The 27,002-nt window shown below is 43.2% G+C and overlaps 1 protein-coding gene across 1 annotated transcript in view; it reads right to left on the reverse strand.

Moving 5' to 3' along the window:
• LOC142297178 (protocadherin Fat 4-like) overlaps positions 1 to 27,002 on the reverse strand; it is a 225,280-nt gene that overhangs the window by 109,656 nt on the left and 88,622 nt on the right. The window contains exons 17-22 of the mRNA XM_075341447.1: positions 26,758 to 26,898; positions 12,624 to 12,840; positions 9,163 to 9,324; positions 8,900 to 9,051; positions 8,423 to 8,594; positions 1,290 to 1,498 (exon numbers count right to left, since the gene is read on the reverse strand). Coding sequence (XP_075197562.1) covers positions 1,290 to 1,498; positions 8,423 to 8,594; positions 8,900 to 9,051; positions 9,163 to 9,324; positions 12,624 to 12,840; positions 26,758 to 26,898 — 1,053 coding nt within the window. The remainder of the gene's footprint in view (positions 1 to 1,289; positions 1,499 to 8,422; positions 8,595 to 8,899; positions 9,052 to 9,162; positions 9,325 to 12,623; positions 12,841 to 26,757; positions 26,899 to 27,002) is intronic.

The raw sequence follows: 27,002 nt of genomic DNA on the forward strand, positions 1-27,002 counted from the left end.
AACCTGAGTGCTACACAGCAAATACCGGTGAGTGCTGGTTCCGTTTTTTCCTTACTTCTGAAGTCACATCTCCTGATGCTTTTGGAATAAGCACCCCGTAGCTGTCACTCTTAACAGCCTTCCCTGGAAGTTTTTTTATGTGATCGCAGAGACTAACAGCACCGTGTGTGCTTCATGTGATTAGCTGTTAAATGTTGAAACTGGATAGTCCTCATTGGAAGTAGTGCCCTGCCCTTCTTTCTTGTGAATTGCTACAGACATGCATATGCACACTCACATAAATACAGACATGCATATGCACAGTGACTACATACAGACATGCATATGCACACTCACTACATACAGCTATGCATAGGCACACTCACTATATACAGACATGCATACACAGACCCATTACATAGACATGCAAACACACACTCACTATATACAGACATGCATATGCACACTCACTATATACAGGCATGCATATGCACACTCACTACATACAGACATGCATACGCGCACTCACTATATACAGATATGCATACGCATACGCACTACATACAGACATGCATATGCATACTCACTATATACAGACATGCATACGCACACTCTACATACAGTTACACATAATGTGTGCAGTTGACATGTACTGTTGATCACACTTTCTCTTGTACAAGTACATTTAGCAGATCGGCATGTGATACACTTGCCCTGCAACCCATTCCCATTTGTGTCACCATCATACAAACAGCTGCTGTGATATGAAATAAAAAACCTAAATTTATATAGAAATTGAACCATCAAGGTGTTCACACTTCGGTAATTCCCACTGCCCCATATGGGAGCTGCTGCTTACCATAAATAAGTGACCTTTTTATTTTTACGTGGAGTTAACGTGCTGTTTTCCTTATTCTAACATTGTTTATCTTTGGTTTTTGCACCTCTCCATTCCTGATGTTTGCTCCCTCCCCCGCTTCATATGTAAATCTACTATTTTATTTTTTTAACCAACTTGGCTTAGTCCTCAAGAATACACCCACAGAGAAGAGATGCCACCGATGCCCATTTGGCTAACAAGACTATATTTACATATAGAGAATGGGGGGCTGAAATCAGCAATGTAGAGGTGTAGGAAGAAAATAACTGTGCCAGATTCAGTAGAACATTGCTATTTACACCATACATGACATACGGCATGTGACAGCCGCCCTTGACCAGTCATCGCTCTCACACATCTTCAGAGTCAGAATTCCTATATTCCTATTCTGTATATCACTCTAATTGTCCCTTTAATAATGTAATCTCACCTCTTTTACAGTCGCTTTTTTCAGAGAGTTGGTGAAGACAGGAGCAAATTGATTGCTATTGATAACAGTCACATGTACGATAGCTTCACTGTATATCCAGGGTCTTTGTGAATCCGCTGCCTTTACGGTCACATTACTAGGAAAATCTTCGATCTGTAGTAGTTTCTTTGTTCTTATTCTTCCAGACAGTGGATCAACGTCAAAATAGTCTATATTTAATATATACATAGAATATTTTATAAAACGCAGATCATCGCTCACTTGTCTTGTAGATTATACCAGACTTAGCCAAAGCTTACAGTGACATAACTGCTATAGGCAAGGTGGCAATTTGCAGGGCAACCTCCTATGTCGATAGATTGATATTGGCAGCATGAATTATTTATGCTACACTGTAGGTGCAAATACAGGAGGTAAAATATCCAGCGGATTACAGGCAAATTTAAAATTCAAGTAGCTTTATTTCTTACATTGTTAAAGTCCATATCATGGAATCCAGCAGACAGGTACAAGGAATACATAAATAACCATCATCCAATGCGTTTCGACATTTCAAATTGTCATAAAGTCTTATTCATGGATGATCATCAATGAATAAGACTTTATGACAATTTGAAATGTCGAAACGCATTAGATGATGGTCATTTATGTATTCCTTGTACCTGTCTGCTGGATTCCATGATGTGGACTTTAAGAATGTTATTATTATTATTATTTATTTATAGAGCACCATTGATTCCATGGTGCTGTAGATGAGAAGGGGTTACATACAGAATACATACACAAGTTACAGTAGACAGACTAGTACAGAGGGAAAGGGCCCTATCCTTGCGGACTTACATTCTATAGGATTTTGGGGAGGAGACAGTAGGTGGGGTGTAGATTGGGCGGCAGCTCCGCACGGTGGTCAGGCGGCAGCTCCGCACGGTAGTGAAGCAGTGAGGTCATTGTAGATTATAGGCATTTCTAAACAGATGGGTTTTCAGGTTCCGTGTGAAGCTTACAAGGGTAGCAGATAGTCTGACGTGTTGAGGCAGCGAGTTCCAGAAGACTGGGGATGCTCGGGAGAAGTCTTGGAGTCGGCTGCATAAGGAACGAATGAGAGAGGAGGAGAGAAGGAGATCTTGGGAGGACCGGAGGTGACGTGTTGGACTGTAGTGGGAGATTAGTTCAGAGATATATATAGGAGACAGATTATGCACAGCTTTGTAGGTCAGTGTTAGTAGTTTGAATTGGATACGGTGGAAGATTGGGAGCCAGTGGAGGGACTTTCAGAAAGGAGAAGCAGGGTGGTATTGAGGAGAGAGGTGGATCAGTCGGGCAGCAGAATTAAGGATGGACTGGAGAGGGACGAGCGTGTTATCAGGGAGGTCACAGAGGAGGATGTTACAGTAATCAAGGCGGGAGAATATGAGGGCATGCACTAGCATGCGAGTTGAGGAAAGGACGGACTCTGAAAATATTTTTGAGTTGAAGATGGCACGAGGTGGCGAGGAATTGGATGTGTGGTATAAAGGACAAGGCAGAGTCAAAGGTCACTCCGAGGCAGCGAACTTTGGGTGCTGGGGAGAGCGTGATGTTATTTATTGTAATAGATAGATCAGGTGGAGAGTGTAGGTGAGATGGTGGAAAGATGATAAGTTCAGTTTCGGCCACATTGAGCTTTAGGAAGCGAGAGGAGAAAAAGGAGGATATAGCAGATAGACACTTAGGGATTCTGGACAGCAGAGATGTGACATCTGGGCCAGAGAGGTAGATCTAAGTGTCATCGGCATATAGGTGGTACTGGAAGCCATGGAACTTTATGAGTTGTCCCAGGCCAAATGTATAGATAGAAAAAAGCAAGGGTCCCAGGACAGAGCCTTGAGGGATGCCAACAGAGAGATGGCGGGATGAAGAGGTTGTGTGGGAGTGGGAGACACTAAAAGTGCGGTTGGAAAGGTATGAAGAGATCCAAGAAAGGGCGAGATCTCTGACACAAAGGGAAGAGAGGATCTGTAATAGGAGGGAGTGGTCGACAGTATCGAAGGCTGAGGACAGGTCTAGAAGTAGGAGTATGGAGAAGTGCTTGTTAGCTTTGGCAGTAAGTCATTCGTGATTTTAGTCAGGGCAGTTTCGGTAGAATGATGAGGACGGAAGCCGGACTGTAGGTTGTCAAAGAGAAAGTTAGAGGAGAGGTGGGAGGAAAGTGCAGCATGGACGTGCTGTTCCAGGAGTTTTGAGGTGAACGGGAGTAGTGATATAGGGCGGTAGCTGTTAGTAGAGGTTGGGTCGAGGGAAGGTTTCTTTAGGATAGGTGTGACTGATGCATGTTTAAAGGCAGAAGGGAAGGTACCAGTCGTTAAAGATAGGTTGAAAAGATGGGTTAAGGCTGGAATAAGGATAGGGGCGAAGTTGGGGAGGAGGTGGGATGGGATGGGGTCAAGTGCGCAAGTGGTGAGGTGCGCTTTTGAGAGAAGACGTGCAAGCTCTTCTTCGGTGATGGTAAGAAATAAAGCTACTTGAATTTTAAATTTGCCTGTGATCCGCTGGATATTTTACCTCCTGAATTGTGGACGTCCTCACCTGGGATCATCCGTGCAGGATCAAGTGATTTAGTCCTTGTAACACAGTGAGCGGTGAGCTGGTATCGTGGTTGTAGGTGCAAATAGTACCAACATATACAGCAGTAAATATTAAAGGGAACCTGTCACCATGAAAATGATGTCCAATCTTCAGGCATCATGTTATAGAGCAGGGGTCGGGAACCATTTTGGCTGAGAGAGCCATGAATACCACATATTTTAAAATGTAATTCTGTGAGAGCCATACTCACCAGGGAGAGCGGTGGTGGTGGAGCGATTCACAAGGTCCCAGGAGGCAGGATAGGTGATGTTGCGGGCACGGAGGAGGGGGTGTCGCGGCTCAAGAGGGTCAGTGTGCAGAGGGTCGGCGAAACTGCAGCGGGCTTGTGGGCACCATTAATCTACCAGGGGGCTTGGAAGAGTGGGTGTTGTTGCTCAGTGTGCGTCAACGGAGGGTCGGCAATACTGCGGGTTCATGGTGTGTCACGGTAGCAAGGACCATTGATCTGCCGGCGGGTTGCTTTGAATCTCCCGATGTTGACAAGACCGACTTCAAGAAAATGGCCGCAGTGCGAGCGCAGATCGACGCGATGGACTTCAAGAAAATGGTTGCGGAGTCCTATCTGTGCACACACCGCTTCCGCGTCCATTTTCTTGAAGTCGATCTTGTTAACTGCAGGAGATTCAAAGCAGCCCACAAATCAAAGGCGTCTGCCACCGCAACACCCCACAAGCCCGCAGTATCGCCGACCCTGCACCACCACTGCCGCCCTGGTAAGCCATATTTGGTTTGTAAGACACACCCCGATTTTTCGCCCAGTCTTACAAACCGGAAAATACGGTATTTTTTTCATTAAAGATTTGTCTGCAAACCAGATGCAGTCATCAAAAGAGCCACATCTGGCTCGAGTCGTGAGCAATAGGTTCCCGACCCCTGTTATAGAGTAATAGGAGTTGAGTTGACTGATGTATAGTGTAGAGAGAAAAAAAAAAATCAGTAAACCTGTATTTTAAGCATGTTAACATCTGCTGTTTATAGGATTTTTGATCCAGTGGGTGCTCCTAGTAGTGATTTACAGCTATCTCTGTATGTACATTTATACAAAGAAAGTTGTCAATCACTGATCAGACTGGACCCACTGAACCAAAAATCATAGAAGAGGCAGAACTTTAAATACCTAAAACAAAGGTTATATGGAATCTTATACTACTGTATATATATATGAATCTACAGAGCTTTCCTTGCTCTCTAACATGGTGTCTGCAGATTGGACTGCAATTTCATGGTGACAGGTTCCCTTTAAGGTATATTTTAACACACAAATATTAAACTAAATCTGTCGATAGGATTAACCTTCCTAAAACGTCTATATGGGCATGGAGGTCATAGGAAGCTGAATAAAAAGATACCTTCATATCTGCCATCAAATGTTTTCTTTCAAAGATATCCACATTTTTCTTAATATGTAAATAAGCTGTTAAGATCTATAAACTGGACTCAGATCTCCCTGATAATCTGCTTTCAGAGATTATTGTAAATGAAAGGAGGCATTACCAGTGTGAGACATGTAGATCCAGGAGAGCAGACTGTCAGTCTTTACATGTCTTACAATGGTAGCACCTACTTTTATTTAAAATAAGCTTTGGAGGCAGATTCTCATGTAGATCAGTGTCTGTGCCATATATATTAACAGCTCATTTACATATAAAAAAAATGTGAATTTCTCAGGAATAAGACATTGGATTGCAGGTATCAATATATAATTTTATTGAAATTTCTATTACGTACATGCCTATATAGACTACTTAAGTGTTGCTCCTACTGATAGATGCCCTTTAAAAAAATGTATGCCTCTACAGCTCTCCATTTTTTCTTCACATGCAGAGGGTAAAGTTTTAAAATATATTGGCAAACTTAAATCACAATCACTCAATCACTATGTTTGCCCCGGTTAAAATGATAACACTTATATTCACCTCTGCTGCCATTGTTGGCACTTGCTGTCCCGGGGCTCACACGGCACTGTTATGTCACACTATCCCTGCACCCAATCAATACAGATTTCACTGCCCCCACCTTCAGACATATCAAACATAAAGAAGAAGTGAGCGCCTAGCCGCAGCTCTGACTTCGTCTTCATATTTGATTCATTTGAAAAGTGAAGCCAGCACTGATTGGGCTCAGGGCTCACACTGCTAGAACGGCGCCAACACCAGAGGTAAGTATAAGTGCTGTTATCTTAGTGGGGGAAAACATGTTGATTGAGAAGGGGTTGTCTGAGTAGTGGACAACCCCTTTAACAAACAGAGAATAGCTCTCTGCTGTTTCCTTCCTTCCCATAGACAATAAATGGAGCTGAGGTCGAGCATCTGTGTAGCGCCCCTGAGCTACTCAGGGCACTACAGGGAACTGTATCCTCATGGAGATGCAGGACCTACCCCCAGGGACCTAGAACACCAGTGCCAGCAACACCTAGACGCACGAAAATCCTAGTTACCACTCCACACAAGGAGATGGCCACCTAGAGGGCAGGGGACTAGACAACCTGGTGGGAGGGGACAGCAGACAGTCTGAGTAGGAAGTGAAAGTGGAAAGACGTGCCTAGAGCTGGGTCATGTAACAGTGGCCTGGGGGCACGGGAGAGTGGTCACCAGGACGGGTATACCCAAGTACCGCTGGGACCAGAGCACGCAGGGGGCACAGGGCCCTAGGTCAGGCAAATACCTGCACAGTGAAGAGACCTTCACGGACCTCACTGACCCACAAATCTGGGGGCACCAGCAGTAAAGCAAGGATCAGGGTTCGGGACACAGACCAGCCCTACAGGGTCCACACTGCTCGCTGTATGGAGGAGACTGCCACCGCAAACTCTCCACGCTACGGGGACCCAACCACACTGAGAGTGCCAGGGACAAAGCAACCGACTCATCAACTCGCACTGGAAATACAGGGACTTAAACCAGCCATCCAAGGGTCCAGAGTGAGTAGAGACTGTTAATTACCACCTACGGTGTGGCCTCCCTTATTACTCCATCATACATCTCCCAGGCTCATCCCTACTGGTGGAGGGCTTACCACCACAGCTGCCATTACCACCAGCCCTGGGGATAATCAACTCAGTAGTGGCGGTTCCACAATCTTAACCGCAACCCGCAGTTGGCGTCACACAAATGACTTTAATCTCCCCTGTAAATACTCCCCATTAAAAAGCACCCAGGGCACAGAACTGGGCAACGGCCACCAAAGTGACATTCCTCAGTTATACACTGCCCGGTGTGACGACATGGACACCCAGTGCCTAGCATGGGTTAAAGTTTCTTAAAATTCAGCCAGACGTATTGTTCTTCTGTGTGCTAACTCATGTTTGCTAAACCATTGTGTCTGCCAGGCCCCTCTGAGCATTCATTGTAATGTAGTTGTGTATTGCTAATCTAATGTAAATTACCTTAGTAGCCATTGTCTAGTCTGTGACTTGCAGATTTCATGTAAAAACCCTCAGTCTTTCTATCCACATCATTTAAATGAACATTATCCATGCAGCTTGAAATTCATCCAATAAGAGAAGCAACCTTGTACAACCAATCCGATAAGGGCACAGTATATACAAAGGAAAGGCTATGGCTATAAAAAGGGGACTTACTTGGAGTCACCAGTGGTTGATGGATGTGCATGATCCAGTCTAAGCTCTTAGGAGCTGGCTAAAGGGTTCAGAACCAGGATGCCTTGTGGACTCGGTCTAGGGACTTTGGCTCCGACTACAGGATCACTTGGCTACATGGCTTCAATCTAGGGACTTCGATTCTGATTGGAAACCACATCCACAGTCTAGGGATTTCGACTCCGGCTGCCAGGATTATATCATCATACCAGAGACTACTTAAGGAGGAAACCCAGGTTGGGACAGTCTAGTCACCTGGCTACAGACTTTGCAGTCCTCAGCCAGCTTCCTAAATCTGGCATTATTCCAGTCTTGGTGGGTGCCCGCCAAAAGCGGGGTGCTGCTGGATTGGAGTAAGTAGCCCTGGAAGCTCTGAAGCACGGACATTGAAATCCCTGGTGAGCCAGCGGAAGGGTGAGACTCTGTTGCCTGTTACATTTGTGTGTTTTGCTGGTTATGTGTTATGTGCCGTTAATATTTTGGGGATCCAATAAAGTTTTAATATTGTGATTCCCTCACCCTGTGTTGTCTGAGTAGTGTTCCGCCCACGGGTAAGGAGGTCGTGCGTTCAGTTGGCATGAGCCCTGAGCCACGCTGTCTTTCTAAAGGCGGCTGGGCCAGCGGACAAGAGCACCCACTGAGCCCCGTGTCTCCACACCCGGGACCCAGTACCCCATTTCCTGGGCGACACATCTGCACCTATGCTCCATTCAAGGCAGGGTTTTGCAGAGCTCTACTTTTAGGGATCACTGGGTCTTCCAGCAATCAGATCCTCAACAATCATAACGTTATACCTAATGAGTAGGGTATAATTTGCTATTTTGCAAATAACCTTTTACATGCCAGAACTCTTTAAACCCCAGATAAATCTTAGTCCACGTTGAGCTTTGACTCCGATGATCAGTCTTACCTTTGTCCATCGCTTCTTCTATACTGTAATTGAGGGATGAGTGTAGATAAAATGCTTTGACCTGTATTAAATATGTATGAGGCACGGTCCAGTTATTGAGCGGTTCAGGATTATAATATTCGGCTGAGAAAATAGGCACAGTAACATTGCTTGATGATATCACCACAAATACCTTGAAATACAAATAAAAACATGATGATTCCATATAGGCCTTACTATTGATAGACATACTGTATATGTGAGCTAAGATTCTATGCAGACCAGTGTCATGGCTTTTGTTCATAATGAAAAACATGTTGTGTCATCAAAGCTAAATCACCTCCAACTATTCAAATACCCATCATCAGGTCTGTCGGGGTTCCATTGAGGTTTTCGTCATTTTGAGAACAAGAATGACTGCATGCAGTGATATTATTGCCATCTAAATATACAGAATCCCCAAAATGATGAAACAAGAGCCTGGATAATGTGGAGTACCTTGACGGATGTGGATTGAGGTGGGCTTCCGCTGTCAATGCAAGTGACTGTGAAGACATAGTACTCAGGGAAGCTGTGCAATGGGAGATCCTTTGTCAGAAAGATGTGACCAGTTGCATTCGCTATTGAAAAAAGTTTCTCCCTGTTATCACCTAAAAAACATTTTTAAAAAATTAGTTTTTTTTTACAATTGAAAAAGACATCATAATATGTATATTTTATTACTAAATTCTACTGATATGTTACAAAAGCAAGATGCGCACCTGAAATGGAGTAGTGAATTCCTTCATCCATATTTTTATTTCCTTTTTTTGCATTCACATCAAGAATCATACTTCCAGTTGCAAATTCACCATCCCATATTACAGTATGGTATACGGGATATTCCACCATAGGCCCTTCCTCATTGACATCTTCTACATGCACTGCAAAAATGAACAGGAGGAAGAATCTATGTTCAAGTCTCATCAGGGTAGATATATAAATGTGCCTATAATGTATACACATGGGAGAGATCTGTCAATCATGTGCAGCGGTGCTGGGAGGAGCCGGCCAGGGTTGGACGAGGACTAGTCTTATCTATTCCTATGGTCCCTGGATCTTAAATGTGTAACTTCTATGAAACACTGAGGGATTTCAGAGAAAAATACCTGGCTGCAATCATGTAGTGTTTTGTGCAGTGTGAATCAGGTGACAGGTTCCCTTTAAGTAGTAACTACACTTATTTTTCATGAATAAAAAGTGACAATAAGAAACTTTAAAATATGTCTAATAAGAGATATCAGATTCTTTTTCATCTTGTCAATCACTTGTCTCCTGCAGTGATGATTCACTATTAAAAACTGCTTAGAGGGACCTACGCATCTGTGGGGAGGTCCGATCCGGTCGGCTCCAATGGGCGTCGTTGATCTTGACCTAGCGCATTCTCCATCTTGTGCGATGGCTGTTCTCCTTCCTGCTTCATGTAGAAGACACATCCTATGTCATCCACACAGTCCTCCATTGTGCTCCTGCGCACACGTACTTCTCTCTGCCATGCTGAGGGCAAAGTACTGTAATGTGCAGGTACAAGGAAAGGTCAAAGACCGCCCGAGCATGCGCACTACAATACTTTGTACAGTACAAAGCGCGCGTGCACTGAAGTGCAATGGAGGGCACTGTGTGGATGATGTAGGACGCATCATCCACATGAAGCAACAAGGAAGACGGCAATCGCAAAGATAGAGGAGGCGCCGGACCCGAGACCAGCGACGCACATTGGACCAGAAAGTATCAGACCGACTGCAGGTGAGTAGGTGACAGGTTCCCTTTAAAGAGAACCTGACATCTAATAGATACTGCCTCATCCTCATCATGAGCAGAATGTATCAGGCACTGGTTGTATGAACTCAACCAGGTGTGTTTGCCGCTGAAATGCTGCATCCATCTGTTTAGCAGGCTGTGGGACTTGGCAAATACCACATGTTTTTTTAATTGCCTTTTGTTTAGTGCTGGCTTCTGGGCACTGATTCGACCATGGAGGCCATTTCGAGACAGAATCCTACAAATTGTTCTAGTTGACACAGGGATATGAGGTGACCAGGCCTTTTGGAGCTCTGCTGCAGTGGAAGAGGGGCTGGCTTTGGATTTTCTAACCAACAAACGTTCCTCCTGGGCAGTTGTCTTGCGGGGTCTGCTGGACCTGGGCTTCTCAAAAACCTCTCCAATCTCTTCAAATATTTTTTTAATTCTTTGTACTTGACGCTGAGACACATTAAAGGTGCCAGCCACCTCTGCAGTGGATCTGGTCTTCAGCCTCTTCATAATCAAGGCTTTGGTCAAGTTGCAATTCAGCTGAAGGTCTGGGGTGCTGGGTTTGTTTTTATACACACCCACTAATTAAGCGATCATCTAGTGAGCATAGGTGAGGATATAAACTAGGAATGGGTGCATTATATGACAAGGCGACAAAACTTTTGTCTTGCCAAAAGCTGACTTTTCTGTCTTCATTAAATGATCACTATTTTAGCTTTGCAGCAACTTTATTTTCATAACCTAAACCAAATTTGGGAGGGTTTCAGCTTTCAAAAGAGTAATTTATGAAACCAATGGGTGAATTTAAAGTCAGGTTATAAGCTTTTATTTACATAACATGGATAAGCGACAGAACTTTTGTCAGGGACTGTACAAGAAAAAGAGAACAGATACAAACAAAACTAGAGAGGCCATACAGTATAATAATGATGAACTCTTAAAACTAACACAGCACCCTTGGTGTTCCCACACATTAAGATACCCCTTTCATGTCCCCCCCTAAAATACTATGCCAACAAAAGTGCCCCCCAACACAGTATGACATCCCCACAGTGAAGTCTACACAGTGCCCTACACATCCACAGTTTTATGACCTTACATTATCCTCCACTCTGCAAAGTATGATACACTCAGAGTGACCCCAACACAGTATGATGGCTCAAACTCAGCCCCCATACAGTATAATGGCCCTCCATCCAAAATAATGTCCCTTACACAACCCTCTATACAGTATGATGACCCCTCCACATTGTATAATGGCTTGCACACAGTATAATGGCCCCCACTAGCCCTTCAAACAGTAAAATGGCCCTCACACAGCCCTCCAAACTGTATAATGGGCCCCATATAGCCCTGCAAACTGTGTAAAGGTTCTCATTGATTAAAAAAAGACTCACGTCTACCCATTCCCCTGCTATTTTAATCATTGCTGCGTTTGGTCTGCAGCTCTACATTGCTCGGCAGAGTGGGTATGATGTAATGATGTCATCAGAACTCAGACGTGCAAGGAGAATGATGGAAGAGGGAGCTGATGGCTCCCTTTATATCATTACTTTCAACTGTTTTTGTATATGTGATGCCGTTGCACTTGATAGCACCATACCAGGCGGAGGAAGCCTGATGTTGGCATCGCGCCCCTTCAACCCATGGGCCCCATAACAGACGTGTGGTTTGTTGCCACTAGCGGTACACCACTGGTTACAAGTATAAAAATTGTAATGATAATTTCACCTTAGAGTCAAAGTAATTATATTAATGCATAAGGTACAAATAATAAGGTCATCTTTTAATTTCCATATAATAAGGCTGCAGGTGCAACGATGGTGTCCTAATTCCAGTTTATCAAGCACAAGGAGGTGTTGTTGGGTGGGTAAGGTAATGGTGTGATCGATCAAAGCCCTATCTGGGAATCAGCACCTCCTCCGTATATTTAGAAACAAAATAACACATAGATTCATAAGCCCATGTGCGGCAAGGAAGGTATGTTACAAGCCATCTTACACTATTCAAACACAGATATTTAAAGACGTCTTCCTCTTAATTTTTTCATTTACTAAAAATGTGTGAATGCATGTGCCGTGTACTGTAAATGCAAGTAAATAGTCATCAATCACCGTCTTCCCGATTTCGATCGCTGTTTCGGTCTTCTCACTCAAATGACTGACATTCCGAACAGCTGGACCACAGTGGGTTAATGTATGAGCTGGAAGTCGTTATTAGAATTTAAGTCTATGGAGTATCTTAACGAGGCCAATAAAGAGAGAGATTGCTAGGTCTTTTACTACATAAATTATTTAGGACATACGTATTTACTCAGGTTTATTTCTTTACAAGAGTGCTCCTGAAATGAGATTTCCTGAAACATACTGTACATCTTGACTTTTTGATTTGTAAGTAATATATAATGATAAGACAATGAATAGACGGTTACCTGTGACGGTGGCTGTGCTCTGGGCATGATGGTGGTTTGGGCTGTATGCAATCACAGTTAACACATGCTCTGCCCTTGCCTCAAAGTCTAAAGGTTTTAGGTTGGAGATGCTACCAGACTCTTCTCCAATGTAAAACATGTTGGAGGCTTCGATAAAGGAATATAAGATGACAGCATTGGTTCCAGTGTCGTTATCCACCGCAGAAACATTTAATAACTAAAAAAAAAAGCAATTAATAGTACATAGAAAATCTTCCTACTATAAAATATAATATATATATATATATATATATATATATATATATATATATATTCATATATATTGTGAGGTAGTGACCACCAATGTGGTAAGTGGTCGCTATGTGTCGCAATGGAGAAGGTCCCTGCGATATTAAAGTGAAGAAGTTGCTATGGGACTTGCAGTTCCACAAAGGCTTGGTTCTGCATATAAGGGTCAGGTTCCCTTTTATAATGCCAGTATGCTGAGCAGGTCTGGAAACACAAACCTCCACCTGTGGGTGTGTCCAGGCTGATTTAGGAGACTGTCAGTGAGTGTGAAGTGTGTGTGGATCAGCCCTGCATGACGAGCAGCCTCAGGCAGGTAAAGAGGCTGCTATTCTCAGAGAGGTGGGAGCCTCTGGAAGGACCCTGCCTAAGGAAGCGTGGGTTGCCTTCAACCATCTGGAACTGAGTGTGTGGAGGCTGAGGGAGCTCCACTCTGACACTCGTCGTGTCCAAACCTGATCGGGCAGTCCGCTACAAAGACTGACCAGAAATCTGTGTCTCCTGGGGAGACAGCCATACCTTCACTATGGACATTTAAATGGACTTGAAGCCGACGGTATGTGAAGGTGTTTAGTTTACCTTTTCCTTTACGCCAGGAGAGGCTTCATTGTGCTTTGGAATGGCAGTTTATGTTGGTTACTAATAAACTGCTGCATTTTTGAGAGAGACTGTGTTGCCTGTGTATGCCTAAGCTACCATGCATCGCTGCAAGCGAGTAAAACCCCCCGGGTTGCAGTAAGCAACGTTCACAATATATATAATATATATATGAATATATATATATATATATATATATATATAAATCCATATACACACACAAACACACGTGGTTGAAATTTTGTTGGTACCCTTCGTTTAGTGAAAGGAAAACCCACGAACAGAAATAATTTGAATCTAACAAAAGTAATAATAAATAAAAAAAAATCTATGAAAATGAACAAATAAAAGTCAGACATTGCTTTTCAATCATGCTGCCACAATTTTTTAAAAAAAATAGAACTCATGAAATAGGCTTAGTCAGAAATGATGGTATCCTGAAAATAATGGGACAAAAGGGACATGTTAGTTCAAGGTATGTCCACTAATTAGCATCACAGGTGTCTACAATCTTGTAATCAGATAGTGAGCCTGTGTATAGGGATACAGATATGCAGTGTGCTGTTTGGTGACATGGTGTGTACCATACTCAACATGAACCAAAGGAAGTGAAGGAAAGAGTTGTCTCAGGAGATTAGAAAGAAAATTATAGACATGCATGTTAAAGGTAAACTTATAAGACCATCTCCAAGCAGCTTGATGTTCCTGTGACTACATTTGGACATATTATTCAAAAAATTAAGATCCATGGGACTGTAGCCAACCTCCCTGGATGTAGCCGCAGGAAGAAAATTGATGACAAATCAAAGAGAAGGATAATACAAATGGTAACAAAAGAGCCCAGAAAAACTTCTAACGAGAGTAAGGTGAACTTCAAGCTCAAGGAACATCACTGTCAGATCGCACCATCCGTTGTAGTTTGAGCCAAAGTGGACTTCATGGGAGATGACCAAGGAGAACACCATTGTTGAAAAAACAACCTAAAAAAGCCAGACTGGAACTTGCCAAACTATATGTTGACAAGCCAAAAAGCTTCTGGGAGAATGTTCTATGGACAGATGAGACAAAAATGGAACATTTTCGCAAGGCACATCAGCTCTATGTTCACAGACGGAAAAATGAAGCATATCAAGAAAAGTACACTGTCCCTACTGTGCAACATGGAGGAGGCTCTGTTATGTTCTGGGGCTGCTTTACTGCATCTGGCACAGGGTGTCTTGAATCTGTGCAGGGTACAATCAAATCTCAAGATTATCAAGGGATTCTAAAGAGAATTGTGCTGCCCAGTTTCAGCAAGATTGGTCTCAATCACAGGTCATGGGTCTTGCAGCAGGAGAATGAACCAAAACACACATCTAAAAACACCCAAGAATGGCTAAGAGGAAAACACTGGACTATTCTGAAGTGGCTTGTATGAGCCCTGAACTAAATCCTGTTGAGAAAGGGCTGAAATGTGTCATCTGGAAAAGGCGACTTTCAAACACAAGACAACCGGAGCAGTTTGCTCTTGAAGAGTGGCCAAAACACCTGTCGAGAGGTGCAGAAGTCTCATTGACAGTTACAGGAATCGTTTGATTGCAGTGATTACCTCAAAAGGTTGTGCAACCAAATATTAAGTTAAGGAGGAACCATCATTTCTGTCCAGACCCATTTCATGAGTTTTATTTTTTTAGAAAATTCTGTGGAAGCAGAAAAGCAATGTCATTTACTAATTTTCATAGAATTTTGCTGTAACACCAACAAAGAAAAGGATCAATGATCACCGTAATCTTGGGAGTATGATCAGCATGACATTTTCTCATGAAGGCCTCTTCATGGCATGGCCTAAACATACTACCATGGCCTTAGCATCTCCAGATTTATCTACCATTGAGTTCATCTACTACACTATCATTATGTGGTAATGGCAAAAGGAGCTGCCAGCAGTGGATCATGATAGCAGAACATTCCTCAGATAACCATTAATAACCACATTGATAGCATGACAAGGCGTGTAAGTGCAAGGATTTCTGCACGTGGATTTTATGCTTAATACTGAATAAGTCAAGACGTTTTGAAACATTTGTTTGCATGTCTTCACCGTTTGCATATCACTAACATGTCTATCAATCCTGCGCTTTCCACAACTTCATCACTTTTCCTTTTTGGTGTTGCAATTTCAATGTTGAGTAGTGTATATATAAATATGCAAAGTACTGCACAAAAGTTTTAGGCAGGCTTGGAAGTAATGCTGCACATTAAGAATAAGAATGCTTTAAAAAATAAAAGTGTTATTAGTTTATTTTTATAATTTAACAAAATGCAAACTTAATGAACAAAAGAGAAATCTAAACCAAATCAATATTTGCAGGGGCCACATCTTCTCTTCGAAACATCATAAATTCTTCTAGGTACACTTGCACTCAGTCAATGATTTTGTAGGATTAAAGTCAGGTGCATGAGTATTAATTATACCAAACAGGTGAAAATGATCCTCATATTTATCAACTGAAACAGAAACAGATGTGTAGGAGGCTTCAAACTGCGAGAGCACTGCTACAAAAGGTGGTGTTGTAAAGGTCTCTCCCCTGCAAAGATTTCTAACCAAACTGGGGTATCCAGATGTACTGGTCAAACTTTTTGTAGCACCAAGAAAAGGGCAATCTTGGGGATCATAGATGCAGTAACCGAAAAGGAAAATTAGTGTAGTAATAATAGAAACATTATGCTAATTCCCTTGAAAATAATGTATCGAATGGATGGACCTTGGTCGGCACTCTGAAAGGATCCCAGTAAGATAAAAAAATTTACTCCATAAAAATGTATTTCAAAAGTGGCAAACAAAAGGTATTCCTTGCTAGTGCATTACATTTAAAACACATACCTCGCATTTCGGCTGAAAATACAGCCTTCCTCAGGCATGAATAACACTTTTTTCTTTTTTTTTTAAAACAAAAAAAATAAATATATATTTCCAATGTCAAACACATTTGTGCTTGTGAGCTAGATGTGAAACGAATGTGTTTTAAAGTCCTGCTTATTAACAATCAGTTAGAGGGGCGGGTGCCCTTGTAATTTGTAGCAGACTACTACACACGTGATCCATTTTCTAATTCTCATTCTGCACAGAAATCAAATGTTTATTTTTATATAGCGCTAACATATTCCGCAGCGCTTTACATACATCAGGGACACTGTCCCCATTGGGGCTCACAATCTAAAGTCCCTATCTGCATGTTTTTTTGGAGTGTGGGAGGAAACCGGAGTGCCCGGAGGAAACCCACTCAAACTCGGGGAGAACATTCAAACTCTGCAGATGTTGTCCTTGGTGGGATTCAAACCAAGGACCCCAGCGCTGCAAGACTGCAGTGCTGACCACTGAGCCATCGTACCGCCCTATCATTTAGCCTTTTGCTGATATAGGCACTAGAGTTGAGCGCGGTTCGCGGTTTTCCAGTTCTAGGCTCGAGTGATTTTGGGGACTGTTCGAGATCGAACTAGAACTCGAGCTTTTTGCAAAAGCTCGATAGTTCTAGATACGTTCGAGAACGGTTCTAGCAGCAAAAAGCAGGGCTTTTTACAGCTACAGTGTGCAGGAGCCATCGCTGGCAGCCTGCCAGAAGCTGATAACCAAGATAAACATCGGGTATCCAACTAAAGCGCTTTGGTTAGTAACCCGATGTTTATCCTAGTTACGTGCAGGAAGCCCACACTTCCCCGCTCAGCTCGCTCCACCCCCTCCTGCCCGCGGCATGTACACACGTACACACACACACACACACACACATGGTCCCGCTCGGCTTACCTGCGGTGATGAAGTCCCGCCATCCCGACCTCAGCGCTGTCACTGTCCTCCATGGCCGCCGCTTGTCACATCACCTTCTCTCGCTTCCGACCCGAGACTGACTAGCGGTGACGTCACGGGCCTCTCGCGATACTTGGTGTGAAGGCGCCGGTCATTGAACTCAGTGACAGGTGCTGTCGGCAGTGCTGGAGATCAGCGCAGGTAATGTACCTCGCTGACAGCAGCACTTGTCATCCCCTGCAGTGACCTGGGCTGACCCATTGATGTTAGCTCAGGTCACTGCACTGCTCTCCCAGCCAATGGGGAACATCCTGCTCTTCATTGACTGGGACAGTGTGGATCGTCATGGCAACCCCTTGGATTACACCAGACCTGGATTTTTTTCTTTCTAATAAATTGGTTAAAGAGGGAATGTTTTGGGGAGTGTTTTTTCAAATAAAAATGTGTTTGTCGTCTATTTTTTTTTATTACTGACTGGGTTGGTGATGTCGGGTATCTGATAGACGCCTGACCTCACCAACCCCAGGGCTTGATGCCAGGTGACATTACACATCTGGTATTAACCCCATATATTACCCCGTTTGCCACCGCACCAGGGCGCGGGATGAGCTGGGGCAAAGCACCAGGATTGGCGCATCTAATGGATGCGCCACTTCTGGGGCGGCTGCAGCCTGCTATTTTTAGGCTGGGGAGAGTCCAATAACCATGGACCTCCTTAGTCTGAGAATATCAGACCCCAGCTGTCTGCTTTACCTTGGCTGGTGATCCAATTTTGGGGGGACCCCTACGTGTTTTTTTTTAAAATTATTTATTTAATTTAAAATAACAACGTGGGGTGCCCTCAGTTTTGGATTACCAGCCAAGGTGAGGTTGCCAGCTGTGGTCTGCAGGCTGCAGCCGTCTGCTTTACCCTAGCTGGCTACAAAAATAGGGGGAACCCTACGTCATTTTTTTTTTTTCATTTTTTTGGCTAAATACAAAGCTAAGCACCCCTTAGTGCCACATGAAAGGCACCAAAGGGTGCAAAATTACAAAATGCAGGAGAGTGGGACATTATGTGTCTTTCTGCCATTATAATGACAGAAAAGACTGATATGAAGTGCACAAGCACAAGAAAATCACCAGAGCGCTCTACACTGTGAAAAGCAGTACAAAATGGCACTGGAGTGAACATGTGACCGCCTCATGTAGGATGAAGCTATGGATCCTGGGTAAATTTATGCATTTACCCTCCTTCAGTTTTTTTGCAGTACACAAAAAAAACGGAAGGCACACGGATGACAAACAGATGACATATGGACCGTCTACGGAACGGAAACGGATGCCACACGGATGCACCCGTGAAAAAAAACGGACTGTTTTTTGCAGACCACAAAAATGGATCGGTCGTGTTAATGTAGCCTTATTCTGATCGCCGTTTATAAACAGCAGGTAGAAATAAGTGAATAACGACCCCCGGCGTCAGAAAATCTCTGGGGTTTCAGGGCTAGCTGAGACCCTGGAGATCATGATTCAGGACGGTTTTTCCGGTCCCCGCTCACGTGATCACAGGTATACACCGTACACCGATGATCACGTTACAGTAAATGACAGCTCCGGTAAAAAATTATTTATCTCCCATCTGGCATGAACAAACACTTCTCCACTTCTTCACTTCTTCTCCACCTCTCCACTTCTTCTCCACTTTTTCTCCACTTTTTCTCCACTTCTCCACTTCTCCACTTCTTCTCCACTTCTTCTCCACTTTTTCTCCACTTTTTCTACACTTTTTCTACACTTTTTCTACATTTTTTTCTCCACTTTTTCTCCACTTTTTCTCCACTTTTTCTCTATTTTTTTCTCCATTTTTTCTCCACTTTTTCTCCACTTTTTCTACATTTTTTCTCCACTTTTTCTACATTTTTTCTCCACTTTTTCTTCATTTTTTCTCCGCTTTTTCTCCACTTTTTCTCCACCTTTTCTACATTTTTTCTCCACTTTTTCTCCACTTTTTCTCCACTTTTTCTCCACCTTTTCTCCACCTTTTCTCCACTTTTTCTCCACTTTTTCTCCATTTTTTCTACATTTTTTCTCCACTTTTTCTACATTTTTTCTCCACTTTTTCTACATTTTTTCTCCACTTTTTCTCCACTTTTTCTCCACTTTTTCTCCATTTTTTCTCCACTTTTTCTCCACTTTTTCTCCATTTTTTCTCCATTTTTTCTCCACTTTTTCTCCACTTTTTCTACATTTTTTCTCCACTTTTTCTCCATTTTTTCTCCACTTTTTCTCCACTTTTTCTCCACTTTTTCTACATTTTTTCTCCACTTTTTCTCCACTTTTTCTCCACTTTTTCTCCACTTTTTCTCCATTTTTTCTCCACTTTTTCTACATTTTTTCTCCACTTTTTCTCCACTTTTTCTCCACTTTTTCTCCATTTTTTCTCCACTTTTTCTACATTTTTTCTCCACTTTTTCTCCACTTTTTCTCCGTTCTTTTTCTATGGTCGGTCTACCCATTAGCTCTGCCATGCATAGTGTAGCTCTACACCTACTGCACATGTTACTTTATGATTGACATCTCTTTCGTACCAGAGCTGTCTAAGCCTACTCTGACCCCATATTTGTCATTACTATATTGTCCTTGTACTGTATTATGACATTTGTATCATGTGTTTCATTTCTTGCTGTGTTGCAATTTCTTTGCTGCATCCCAATTGTACCTCTACATTATTCGAGTTTATGTTATTGTTCTCTCACTCTTATGTGATACTGATTATTGTCATTTTTCATGATTACATGCAGATAAGTCCAATCTGACGAAGGCTCAGGCCGAAACGTCATTTGTAACTTGTTTTGGACAAAAACATATATGCTTATGAAAAATTTTTTTTTCTTAATACGGACCAATAAAGAGTGATTTTGCATTACTATCCGTTGTGACTTACTGACTTAGTCTGGGAGATTTAGAGTGCCGAAGTTACTCACTAATTTTATCTATTATTACCTCTGAGGACCTATATACCAGTGAGCAGAGCTTCCTCTACAGTAGTTCTCCTGATTAGGCATGCCCTTACCTCATGAGCAGGGCATTGCAGCTTTGGTAGCAACCATTACGACATGGACTCTGCTGCTGTGGACCCGGGGAGAGTGAGTGCAGATTCATTGCACCCACACTCCTCACATGAAGGGTCCGCACTCCTAGAAAATGGGGGATACGTTCCCTGAGTGTCTCCCCCCCATATTCTAGACAGTCCAGAGTCGTCGTGGGACCCCTTTATTTTTTTTCTTACAATAAATTGGTGAAAGAGGAAATGTTTTGGGGACTGTTTTTTCAAATAAATTTCTTTTGTCGATTTTTTGTTTTTGTTAGTACTGACAGTTTATGATGTTGGGTATCTAATAGACGCCATGACATCACAAACTGCTGGGCTTGATCTCAGGTGACTTTACAGCTAGTATCAACCCGATTTATTACCCCGTTTGCCACTGCACCAGGGCACGGGATGAGCTGGGGTGAAGCGCCAGGATTGGCGCATCTAGTGGATGCGCCACGTCTGGGGTGCCTGCGGCCTGCTATTTTTAGGCTGTGAAGGCCCAATAACTATGGACCTTCCCACCCTGAGAATACCAGACCACAGCTGTCCGCTTTACCTTGGCTGGTGATCCAATTTGGAGGGGACCCTACTTTTTTTGTGTAATTATTAATATTTATAAAATAATTATAAAAAAAGAGCCTGGGGGGACCTCCACATTGGATCCCCAACCACGGTAAAGCTGCCAGCTGTGGTTTTCAGGCTACAGACGTCTGCTTTACCCTAGCTGGCTATCAAAAATGGGGGGACCCAACGTCATTTTTTTTTTAACTATTTTTTAAATAGAAAAAATTAATGGGCTTCCCTGTATTTTGATTGCCAACCAAGGTAACGACAGGCAGATGGGGGTGGCAACCCATAGCTGTCTGCTTTATCTGCGCTGAGAATCAAAAATACCGCGGAGCGCTATGTCATTTTTTTTAAAGATTTATTTTTACAGCACTGTGATGTCCAGCAATCAAAATACAGGGAAGCCCATTTTGTTTTTAGTTATTTAAATAAATAATTAAAAAAAATATATATGGGCTCCCGCTGCATTTTTTGTATTGCTAGCTAAGGGTAATCCAAGCAGCTACTGGTTGCTAACCCCCACTGCTTGGTGTTACCTTCACTGGCAATGGAAAATCCAGGGAAGCATTTTTTAATTTTTTGGCCAAAAAACTACAAAAAAAGGACGTGAGCTTCGCCATATTTTTGTATGCTAGCCAGGTATAGCAGGCAGGTGCTGGAAGAGTTGGATACAGCGCCAGAAAATGGCGCTTCTATGAAAGTGCCATTTTCTGAGGCGGCTGCAGACTGCAATTCGCAGCAGTGGGGCCCAGAAAGCTCAGGCCAACTTGTGCTGCGGATTCCAATCCCCAGCTGCCTAGATGTACCTGGCTGGACACAAAAATGGAGCGAAGCCTACGTCATTTGTTTTCTAATTATTTCATGAAATTCATGAAATAATAAAAAAAGGGCTTCCCTTTATTTTTGGTTCCCAGCCGGGTACAAATAGGCAACTGGGGGTTGGGGTCAGCCGTACCTGCCTGCTGTACCTGGCTAGCATACAAAAATATGGCGAAGCCCACATAATTTTTTCAGCAAAAAACTTCTGCATACAGTCCTGGATGGAGTATGCTGAGTATGCTGAGCCTTGTAGTTCTGCAGCTGCTGTCTGTCTGTATGGAGAAGAGCAGACAGCAGCTGCAGAACTACAAGGCTCAGCATACTCCATCCAGGACTGTATGCAGAAGTTTTTTGCCCACCAAAAAAATGACGTGGGCTTCGCCATATTTTTGTATGCTAGCCAGGTACAGCAGGCAGCCACGGGCTGCCTCCAACCCCCAGTTGCCTATTTGTACCCGGCTGGGAACCAAAAATATAGGGAAGCCCTTTTTTTTTTAATTATTTCACTTATTTCATGAATTAATTAAAAAACAAATGACGTGGGCTTCGCCCCATTTTTGTGTCCAGCCGGGTACAACTAGGCAGCTGGGGATTGGAATCCGCAGCACAGGTTAGCCCGAGGTTTCTGGGCGCCTCTGCTGCGAATTTCAGTCCGCAGCCGTCCCAGAAAATGGCGCTCTCATAGAAGCGCCATCATCTGCCGCTGTATCCAATTCTTCCAACAGCCCTGGAGCCGGGTGGCTTGTTGGGTAATCATGAGTTAATACTGGCTTTGTTTTACTAGCCAGTATTAAGCCAGAGATTCTTAATGTCAGGCACGTTTGACCCGGCCATTAAGAATCTCCAATAAAGGGTTAAAAAAAAGACACCACACAGAGAAAAAATACTTTAATAGAAATAAATACACAGACACATTAGAGACTCCATCTTTATTACCCCCTGTCAGCCCAATAAATCTCCAATAAACCAGTGCTGATAAGAGGTTTTTAATAGAGGCTTAAATTATAAGCAGCAATTTCAGCGTTTCAAGTGCCTTTAAATGAATTTGAAGAAACTGCACTTCAAGATTGTAGTGAGGATGAGGTGCCCCAGCCCATTACTTGATGGGCTGGGGCACCTCATCCTCACTACAATCCTCACTAGTGTAGTAGTAGTGACGATTGTAGTGAGGATGAGGTGCACCAGCCCATCATGGGCTGGGGCACCTCATCCTCACTACAATCCTCACTACAATCGGGAAGCAGCGTGCAGCCTTCACTCCGTGAGTGATCAGTGCTGCTAGCGGTAACAGCGGTAACGCTGACAGACGCGTTACCATAGCAACGGTGCTCCCGGAGCCGCGGTTAGCGGTGACGTCACCGCTAACTGCGTTGCTATGGCAACGGTGATCTCCGTTAATGACCGGCTGTGTCAGCCGGTCCCTAACGGAACGGGGAGTCGACCGTGTGCTAGAGCATATCGCCGGTACACGGCGATACACAAATGTGCACCGTGTACCGGAGAGATGCACTCGCAGGTCCTACATGACATGACATAGTCATGTGACCAGCCTGTAGCCAATGAGATAATAGCCACGTGACTGGTCACATGGCTATTTTGACGTCACGATAGGTCCTGCTTCTCTGCTGGCAGTGCCGGTCACCGGGAGGTATCAGCGATCATCGGATGGAATAGCGGCAGGAGACAGAGTGCAGGAGGGATCGCGGGTACCGGTAAGTGTTATGGCAATGTTTATTAACTGTTTGTGTACATTTATCATGCATTTTTATGTGTTTGTGATTGCCTCCCATTATAGCCTATTGGTTCGAGTTCGGTTCGTCGAACGTTCGACGAACCGAACTCGAACGGGACCTCCGTTCGGCAAACCGACCTCGAGCCGAACCGGGACCGGTTCGCTCATCTCTAATAGGCACACCGATATAGTTTGTATCAATACGTAACCCATCTTTCACACTGATTCCTTTATTAATACTCATATATGTTGTTCGTTGAATAATAAAAGTGTTGTATGTGTGTATATATATATATATATATATATATATATATATATATATATATATACACATACACAGTACAGATCAAAAGTTTGGACACCTTCTCATCTCTAGAACAACTATTAAGAGGAGGCCTTCATGGTAAAATAGCTGCTAGGAAACCACTGCTAAGAACAGGCAACAAGCAGAACAGACTTGTTTGGGCTAAAGAACACAAGGTGTGGACATTGGACCAGTGGAAATCTGTGCTTTGATCTGATGAGTCCAAATTTGAGATCTTTGGATCCAACCACCGTGTCTTTGTGGAAAAGGTGAGCGGATGGACTCTACATGCCTGGTTCCCACCGTGAAGCATGGAGGAGGAGGTGTGATGGTGTGGGGGTGCTTTGCTGGTGACACTGTTGGGGATTTATTCAAAATTGAAGGCATACTGAACCAGCATGGCTACCACAGCATCTTGCAGCATCATGCTATTCTATCCGGTTTGTGTTTAGTTGGACCATCATTTATTTTTCAACAGGACAATGACCCCAAACACACCTCCAGGCTGTGTAAGGGCTATTTGACTAAGAAGGAGAGTGATGGGATGCTACGCCAGATGACCTGGCCTCCACAATCACCAGACCTGAACCCAATCGAGATGGTTTGGGGTGAGCTGGACCGCAGAGTGAAGGCAAAAGGGCCAACAAGTGCTAAGCATCTCTGGGAACTCCTTCAAGACTGTTGGAAAACCATTTCCGGTGACTACCTCTTGAAGCTTATCAAGAGAATGCCAAGAGTGTGCAAAGCAGTAATCAAAGCAAAAGGTGGCTACTTTGAAGAACCTAGAATATAAGACATATTTTCAGTTGTTTCACACTTTTTTAAGTATTTCATTCCACATGTTTTCATTCATAGTTTTGATGTCTTCAATGTGAATCTACAATTTTTAGAGTCATGAAAATAAAGAAAACTCTTTGAATGAGAAGGTGTGTCCAAACTTTTGGTCTGTACTGTATATATAATTTTTTATATGCATATTTTATCTTTCACTTAAATATGTATATTTTTGGAATTTGCACAAACGGGGGGCTAAACTTGCTCTATCCATCATTTCACCCATCCGGATCTACGCTCTGCAATTTATATATCCAGTATGACTCTTTACGATTTAACATTCTCGTGCAATTAGACGTATCTGGTGGTATTGGCTCTATGGGAGTTACTTTGGTGCAAAAGGTCTTTTGATGTTTTAATGTCAGATATCTAGAAAGGCTATGTTTTATGAATCCATTTTTGTCACTGTGCCTGTGCGCATTCATCATAGATCGTAATGACTGTGTAGTACGTTCTTCATACTCTAGTCCGCAACTACAGTCAATAACATATATAACACAATCGCTATTGCAGTTAAGTTGTTAATTGAGCAAGTTTAGCCCCCTATTGTTTACATCAAGATGGGTTAAATTATGTGATAGAGCAATTTTAAGTGTTATTCATACTTGAGGAAGGCTGTATAACAAGCCGAAACTGGCAAGGGAAAGCTTTTGTTTGCCACTTTTCAAATACATTTTTATGGCTTTTTTTTTTTTACCTACCTGGGATCATTTGAGAGCGCCAACTGAGGTCCATCCATTCAGAACACTGTTCCTGTGACCAGAAGGGGCGGGGCCTCAGCCAACAGAAAAATGTTGCTTCCTGATATTAGCTTTGTTGGCTTAGGCCCTGCCCCTTCTGGTCACATGGGTATGATCTCACACAGGTCCTGCTAGTGAAAAGTTAAATTGATTGCATAATACTTATGCTAATTCTAACAGGGGGAGGGGATAAGTATAAATACCCCCCCTCCAGATATTATCTGATCTTCAGCTGCTGTCACTCAAGAAGCTATTGATTTTTATAAACTTTACTTTCTTGGACTTCAAAACCTATACATCCGAACTGACCACTAATGGTATGTATAGAATCAGCCTTATAGTGCAAGTACAGCACTGGCTTTAGGTTATACACGAAAATTCTGGTGATTGGTTCCCTTTAAGAACTATCTTTAGCATAAAGCACTAGGAGTTCTGGAAGTGATGATATGGCTCCTACAGTGCCATGATCCCAACATAATCGAGTCTTTGTGGGATTAGATTAAGGGGTTTAAGGATTTGCCCAAGCCTACATCCACAGAAGATCTTTGGTTAGCTCTCCAAGATGCTTTGGACAACCTTCCTGCTAAGTTCTTTCAAAACCTGTGTGCAAGTATACCTAGAAGAATTCATGCTTTGATGCTGTTCTGAAGGCAAGGGGCAGGCACACCAAACAAATAATCATTTGATTAAAGCGGGCTTTACACACAGCGACATCGCTACCAATGTCGCTGGTGAAAGCACCCGTCCCCGTCGGTTGTGCGTCACGGGCAAATCGCTGCCCGTGGCACACAACATCGCTCGGACCCGTCACACATACTTACCTGCCTAGCGACGTCTCTGTGGCTGGCAAACCGCCTCCTTTCTAAGGGGGCGGTTCGTTCGGCATCACAGCGGCATCACTAAGCAACCGCCCAATAGAAGCGGAGGGGCGGAGATGAGCGGGCGGAACATTCCGCCCACCTCCTTTCTTCCTCATTGCAGGCGACCGCAGGGACGGTGTTGTTCCTCGTTCCTGCGGTGTCACACATAGCCATGTGTGCTGCAGCAGGAACGACAAACAATCTGTGTCCTGCAACAGCAACGATAATCGGGATTAGAATGACCAGTCAATGATCAACGATTAGGTGAGTAATTTTGATCATTTTATGGTCGTTTGTGCGTTTCACACGCAATGACGTCGCTAACGAGGCCGGATGTGCGTCACGAATTCCGTGACCCCAACGACATCTCGTTAGCGATGTCGCTGTGTGTAAAGCCCACTTTAGAGTTTACTTTTGTTTCTTCACTTAACATTTTGCTACTTACTTTGTAACTAACTTTACAGCATTTTGTCTATACTTGCCTAAAACCTTTGCACAGTTCTGAATGTATCTTAATATGTATGGGGTATCATTACCACATGAGGAGGTTCATTCTCCTTTACTGTAATGTTGTATAGATTCACATTGCGGAAGGTAGGGCTGTTATCGTCAACATCCTGAACAGTAACATGAATTAGGACTGTAGAAGACAATGGTGGAGTCCCAGCATCTTGAGCCTGCAAGAAAAAGCCTTACACATAATATCCTATGTGGTTCCTAAACTAGCTATGCTTTTTATATTATAATACTCCCTCCTCCTGTTTGAATATCTAGATTATAC

This window comes from Anomaloglossus baeobatrachus, chromosome 3 (genome assembly GCF_048569485.1).
Source record: "Anomaloglossus baeobatrachus isolate aAnoBae1 chromosome 3, aAnoBae1.hap1, whole genome shotgun sequence".
NCBI classification, from domain to species: Eukaryota; Metazoa; Chordata; class Amphibia; order Anura; family Aromobatidae; genus Anomaloglossus; species Anomaloglossus baeobatrachus.